The sequence below is a fragment of the Vulpes lagopus genome, chromosome 12, assembly GCF_018345385.1.
Source record: "Vulpes lagopus strain Blue_001 chromosome 12, ASM1834538v1, whole genome shotgun sequence".
NCBI lineage: Eukaryota > Metazoa > Chordata > Mammalia > Carnivora > Canidae > Vulpes > Vulpes lagopus.
Window position 1 is genome coordinate 5,635,245 of NC_054835.1, and position 6,642 is coordinate 5,641,886.

The 6,642-nt window shown below is 58.7% G+C and overlaps 1 protein-coding gene across 1 annotated transcript; it reads left to right on the forward strand.

The window, feature by feature from the left end:
• The first annotated feature begins 1,202 nt into the window (after positions 1–1,202).
• Positions 1,203–6,042, forward strand: CDK9 (cyclin dependent kinase 9). The gene is made up of 7 exons (XM_041725267.1): positions 1,203–1,942; positions 2,402–2,483; positions 3,287–3,377; positions 3,724–3,890; positions 4,013–4,184; positions 4,342–4,490; positions 4,975–6,042. The coding sequence occupies exons 1-7, from the start codon at positions 1,491–1,493 to the stop codon at positions 5,338–5,340; spliced, it is 1,479 nt and encodes a 492-aa protein (XP_041581201.1). The 5' UTR covers positions 1,203–1,490; the 3' UTR covers positions 5,341–6,042.
• The last annotated feature ends 600 nt before the right edge of the window (positions 6,043–6,642 follow it).

Consider the following 6,642-nt stretch of genomic DNA (forward strand, 5'->3'; position numbering starts at 1 on the left):
GTTAGCAAAGCACAGGAGGGAGATTCCTGCCACTAGGGCCTGGGATGGAGCTGGAAAGAGCCTCAAGTGTCACAATTTTGATTTTCCTGATGACAGTGGAAGAGGGAAATACCTCATTTTAGAAGGACCTGGAAGGTGCTGTAAGGAGGACAGATGGAGAGGCCAGACTGGGTAGAGTAGGACTCAGGACCCATCAGCAGAGGACAGACTGAAAGGGTGCAGAGGTGGTAGAAAGGTCAGCTTTGCTGTGGGTTGATTGTTGAGTAGAGCTGGAGGAAGAATCTAGAGGCTCCTGGAGCCTGGAAGGTAGCAGGAAAATGAGGAGGAAGGGTTGGAGTAGGGTCGGAGGAGGAGATGGGTGGAGGGCTTGGTGGCTGGCATAGGGACAGCAGGCCTCAAACTGCACCATTGCTCTACCCTTGGCCAGACTGTAGATAGCCTTGACTCAGGAGAATCCTCTTCAGAATCCGACAGACCAGGTTCCAGTCACAGCGCTGTCACTCTGTGACCTTGGGCAAATGACCTCACCACTCTGAACCTCAATGCCCTCTTCTGTAAAATGGGCTAGTTAACCTGCCCATGGGGCACTTGATTGAGGATTCAGCAGGATTCAGCAGGAATGCCCAGCAATTCCTGAACACACAGGAGTTCTGAGCAAATGCTAGCTATTTTTGTGATTACTGACCCGGGACTGACCCGCTCGGACGCAGCTGAGTGGGGATAAGGCTCCTGTGGTCTCATCCCTTCCTCCCAGAAAATTGGGGGTCCAGGGCAGGAAGGCCCGGGTGTTGCTCGCTGGCCGTCTCCAGTGTCGCCGCGCCCCCTAGCGGCCGTCGGTTGCCATGTCAACGGCGGGCGGCTGGGGCCTGGGGAGGCGGCGGCGGGGGCCGTTCTCTCCTCCCAGGACCGGAGGCCGCTCCCTCGGCGCCTCCCGCCTTTCCCTGCGGAGGGGCACTCCGAGCCGGGGAGAGGGCTCTCCGCGGCAGCTAGCATGTGGGGGTAAACTGAGGCACGCGACAAAGCGCCCCGCAGCCAGGTGTCGAGCTCGGGGCCCCACCTCCGAAGGCGGAGGAGGGGCCGCGGGCGGTGACGCGCCGAAGGCGGCCGGCGGACAGCGGGCGGGCGGCGGCGGCGGCGGCGGCGGCGGCAGGTGCGGCCGCGGAGGGTGGGAGGGAGGAGGGAGGGGGGCGGGCGGAGGGGGAGGGGAGGGCGAGGCCAGGGCACCTCCCCCTTTATAACGCGCCCCCTCCCGGGCTCTCGGGCCGTCTCCTCGTCGGCTCTTCCCATCTCGCCCCCTTGCCCGGCCGCCCCGGGCCCGGGCCCGGCCAGGGAGACCCCAGGCCGCGGCTCGGGGGCCACCCCCCCGCTCGCCGCCCCGCGCAGCCCGGCGGAGGCGGCGCCGTCGGAGGAGGAGGAGCAGGGCACTGCGGCTGGCCCCGGATCGGGCGCCAGAGCGGCAGCGGCTCCGGCAGCAGCGGCGGCCCGGGCCGATGCAGCGGGACGCACCGCCCCGAGCCCCAGCCCCGGCGCCCCGGCTCCCCGCGCCCCCGATCGGGGCAGCCGCCAACAGTGGCGGCGGCGGAGGCGGGGGCAGCGGCGGCGGCGGAGGCGCCTCTGCAGCTCCGGCTGCTCCTGGCCTCCCGGGAACTACAAGTCCCAGGGGGCCTGGCGGCGGGCGGCGGACGGAAGAGGCGGGGTCGGCGCCGCGAGGCCGGAAGTGGCCGTGGAGGCGGAAGTGGCGCGGCCGCGGAGGGGCCTGGAGCACGGCGGCGGGACCCGGAGCGGGAGCAGCGGCGGCGGCGGCGGCGGCTGGGGGCGGCGGCGGCGGCGGCGGCGCGCTGGAGGCGGCCATGGCAAAGCAGTACGACTCGGTGGAGTGTCCCTTTTGTGATGAGGTGTCCAAATATGAGAAGCTCGCTAAGATCGGCCAAGGCACCTTCGGGTAAGGCTGCGCCCCCGGGGGACCAGGCGCTCTGGGCCTGCACCCCTCAAATCCGACGTCACGATGCCCAGGGCCGGGCCCGAGGTGGTCGGGAAGGCCATGAGCACCAGACGTGTCCCCTGGGTTTGCTAGGCCGCGCTGCGGCCCGCCTGGGCCTGACCGAGCCGGCTGGCGGGGAGGAGCCTGAGGCCTGTGATGGGGGGCGGGGAGGGGTTACGGAGAGGAGCCAGTGATGGGAGCGGGCTCTCCAAGAGACGCCTGAGTGAGGAGACTGAGGGGAGGAAGTAGAGGCTCGAAGCTCCGCAGATAGCGGGTGGCAAGGTAGGGGAGTGCCCTGGGTCCCCGGCCCAGCCCCGCCCGGGGAATCCCTTTTTTCTGCCCCCCTCCTCTGGTGGGGGAGGGGCGGGCCCTGCAGAAACGGCCTGATAAAACCTCTTGGGTCTCCCTCTCGGCCTGCAGGGAGGTATTTAAGGCAAAGCACCGTAAGACCGGCAAAAAGGTGGCTCTGAAGAAAGTGCTGATGGAGAACGAGAAGGAGGGGGTGAGTATGGGCCGGGTGGGCGGGCCTGCCAGTTCCCCTGGGCTCGGGGTTGGGTTTCCACCCTGCTTCTGCTAGGGCTCTCGTCTGGAGAACCTGTGAATGTGTGTGTTGGGGGGGGAGGGGTAGTTAGGCAATTTCCGTATTCGGGGAATTTGGCTTCCAAATTGAATTTTTTAATTCAAATGTTTTAGAGCTTTTGATATCCCACTCTTAGGTAAATACGGTTGGGGCCAGGAGGGGGAGCTCATGCTTGCAGTGTGACTTGGTTCCTGAAGTTAGGAAGCCTTTAAACACGGTTTCCTTAGCATTTATTTTGCATAAGGCGGAAAGAAATTCCACTTGGTGGTTTTAAGGGAGTGGCTGGTACTCAGTTGAAAAGGAGCAGTCCCTTCCCTTGCCTCATTTTAGCCCTAGTCCAGCTTCCCAGAGACCTGCTTAGCAAGGACATTTCTTTAAATAGCTGTTTGTTACCACCTAGTAAGTTAAATACAGGTATAGAGCTAAAACTTAAATATTGAAGAAACTGTGGAACATTTATTAAGTGACAAGTAGTGAAGTGTGTAGGTATCAAGTCCCACTGTTTCAGTTCATTGTCTCAGAGCAACTCATTGAGGGGCACATACTATTTTTACACCCATTTTACAGCTAAGACATCTGAAATGGTTAATTTCAGAGCCCGTGACCTTACTCGTTTGCTGCACCTGTGCCCCTTAATCTGGACCACACGGTTGTTCATTGGTCTGTTCATTGGTCTATAGTTGACTTGCTCACCTCAGGCCCCCTCTTGCCTTTCTCCTACCCAGTTCCCCATTACGGCTTTGCGGGAAATCAAGATCCTCCAGCTTCTGAAACACGAGAATGTGGTCAACTTAATTGAGATCTGTCGAACCAAAGGTAGGTTCTTTGGCTCCTGCCCCCCTTTACAGATGGGGAAAATGGGGCTTAGTGCCTAAGGCTTTGCAAAGTTGGAAGTGGACACACCTAAATTGCCTCTTCTTAACCCAGACATACCGACTGTGACTGCTCTTGGGTCCTTCCATCGTAGCTGTTGCTCCTCGAGGGCCTGCCACAGCACCCAGCCCAGAGGAGGCACTCAGGAAATAGTTTTCCAGTGAAGGAAGGCACAGCCGAATATCCCAGTGTCCACGGGCTGGAGGGGTAGAAGCTGTGTGGGGAAATGAGTTGCACGTGGGGTTTTTTACTTTCTTTTTCTTACTCCTCCCCCATTTTTCCCTCCCAGCTTCCCCCTATAACCGCTGCAAAGGCAGTATATACCTAGTGTTTGACTTCTGCGAGCACGATCTTGCTGGGCTGCTGAGCAATGTCTTGGTCAAGTTCACACTGTCTGAGATCAAGAAGGTCATGCAGATGTTGCTCAACGGCCTCTACTATATCCACAGAAACAAGGTGGGGGTCAGCATGGGGTAAGAGAGACCCAGGCTGGGGTGGGCCTCAGCTCCCACCGCTGGGTGGGTGCGACTGAGGGTTCCCCTTGGAAACCTGATTGAGCCCTCTTGCGCTTCCTGCAGATCCTGCACAGGGACATGAAGGCAGCTAATGTGCTCATCACTCGCGATGGGGTTCTGAAGCTGGCAGACTTTGGGCTGGCCCGGGCCTTCAGCCTGGCCAAGAACAGCCAGCCCAATCGCTATACCAACCGTGTGGTGACGCTCTGGTACCGGCCTCCGGAGCTGTTGCTCGGTGAGGACTCCCGAGCGGGCGGAGTGGGGCAGGGGCTGGGCACTTACCCGGCCTCAGTCCCCCACTGCCAGGGCTTCTTGAGCCGCCGGCCCTGGGGCATTGCGTCTCAGGAGGCCCTCGGGCTCAAGGGGCCCTCCTGGTGCGCTCTTCTTCCCAGGGGAGCGGGACTACGGCCCCCCCATTGACCTGTGGGGTGCTGGGTGCATCATGGCCGAGATGTGGACCCGCAGCCCTATCATGCAGGGCAACACCGAGCAACACCAGCTTGCCCTCATCAGCCAGCTCTGTGGCTCCATCACCCCTGAGGTGCGTGGCCAGGCTGCCTGGGCCCCTGGTCCCCACAGGACGCAGAGATCCAGAAGTCCTCCTGGCAAGGGAGGAGTGGGGAGTGAAATAGCAGGAAAGTTCTGGAGAGGTGGCTGGTGGAGGGACAGGGGCTGCTCTTTAGAGTCGCATGGGCTATGCTTGAGTCTCACTTCCATCACAGTTCATGGCCCTGGGGAGGGCGTTTGCATCCCTCACCTCGGAGCTGAGTTTCTCTTCCGTGAAACAACTATGCCTGTATCAGGCTTGGTGGACATATTTCAGATGACCACGTAAAAGGGCCTGGCGCTTGGTGTGTGCCAGACACGTCACTGCTGCTTCTACCTTGGAGAGGTCAAGTTCACCCTCCATGGGTGGTTTGGGAGCATCTGAAAGGAGAAGCTGTAGTCCCTTCGGGTGCCTAACCAGGGGACAAGCCACACACCCCCTGAATTAAGACCGTCTTCTTCCCGTGCCTCCTGCCCAGGTATGGCCCAATGTGGACAAGTATGAGCTCTTTGAGAAGCTGGACCTGGTGAAGGGCCAGAAACGGAAGGTGAAGGACAGGCTGAAGGCCTATGTGCGTGACCCCTACGCGCTGGACCTCATCGACAAGTTGCTGGTGCTGGATCCTGCACAGCGCATCGACAGTGATGACGCCCTCAACCATGACTTCTTCTGGTCGGACCCCATGCCCTCGGATCTCAAGGGCATGCTCTCCACCCACCTGACGTCCATGTTCGAGTACCTGGCGCCACCACGCCGGAAGGGCAGTCAAATCACCCAGCAATCCACCAACCAGAGCCGCAATCCTGCCACCACCAACCAGACGGAATTCGAGCGTGTCTTCTGAGGGCCGGCTGCCCACGCTTTTCATTAGAGGCAGTTTCATTTCTTTTTCTGCTATGTGACTTGCATTGTGGAGATTGTGGGGCATTTGAGTTTTCTCTAGTGCTTATTTTATTTACTCCCCACCCTGGGCACTGGGAATGCCCGCTGAGCGGACTGGAGCAAAGCTTTGGCTGAAAGTCCAGGAGGGCGCTGAGGCCCCTCGCCTCGTTCCCTGGCTTTCAAGATGATGCCCAGAGGTTCTCCGTTTACTTTCACACAAGAATGGGATAGGAGGAGAGGCACACCCCACCAGTGACTTTCTGAGCATGATGGGAGGAAGGGACAGGTCCCTTGCCTGTCGCCAGCCCTCCTCTCGGGATGAGAAACTTGTGTGGAGGACAGAAGCAGCCTCAGGAATGGGCTACTCTTGGCCCAACCCTCAGAAGCCTGGGGTTGGCAGAAACTTGGTTTCTTCAATAGAGAATTTTATCGTGTTTCTTTTGTTCAGTTTGGAGACATTCCTGGACGCAGTTTGGTCAGTTATAATTAAAGTTGACTTTTTTTTTTTTTTCCAGTAAGTGGCTATGTGCTGTGTTCTCTGTTCAGACCCCCCAGCTCTTAACCCTGTAGCTGGCACATTGGGTCTAACCATCGAGATTGGATTTGTCAAGTCTTGACTCTTTTCTTCATCCCAGTTCATGTCCCCAGACATAATTGCAGAGTACTTTTGTCCTTTGGAGGGTTTGTGTGTGAGTGTGTGTGTACCTTCCAGAACACTGTTGTCATGCTCCTGCAAAAGCAGGTGCTGTGATGCTCTTTTGTTCTCCCTGTCCACTTGGTGTCCAAGGGAGAGGAAAGACACATGAGGCAGGATCTTAGTTCCCCAGAGAGAGGGAACTGGGGAGGGCCTGCTGTGAGCTGCATCTGCAATGGTGAATCCATGTCCCATGGCTGACAGAAGTGCTCAACCTTGACTCATGAGCACAGAAGGCTGCAGAAGGCTCTCGATCAAAGTGACAAGAGTTAGATCTGTAACTTGCAAAGGTCCTTCAGGCTGCTGAGTAGTTGGTGGCCAAGGGGAGGCAAGAAAGGACCAGAGCAGTTGAAGGATCTCCAGGGGCTTGGGGAGGTGGCAGTCACTGGGGTTAGAATGGTGAGCAGGCCCCAAACAGCAGTGGGAAGGTTGGCATGTCTGGCGACAGAGCTGCAATCGTTGGAGGAGAGCACATTTTGGTAGATACTTCCCTGTGAGTCTGAAGCTGAGGACATGCATGCTTAGGGCAAATTCTATATTCTGTCACAGGAGGATGTCTTTTGAAGGGGG

What these genes read in the sequence shown, in the direction of transcription:
- CDK9 (XM_041725267.1), top strand. Translation starts at nt 1,491, where the DNA reads ATGCAGCGGGACGCACCGCCCCGAGCCCCAGCCCCGGCGCCCCGGCTC. An exon ending in GCCTCCGGAGCTGTTGCTCG is followed by an intron (nt 4,185 to 4,341) that starts GTGAGGACTCCC and finishes TCTTCTTCCCAG; the next exon opens with GGGAGCGGGACTACGGCCCC. An exon ending in GTGGCTCCATCACCCCTGAG is followed by an intron (nt 4,491 to 4,974) that starts GTGCGTGGCCAG and finishes CCTCCTGCCCAG; the next exon opens with GTATGGCCCAATGTGGACAA.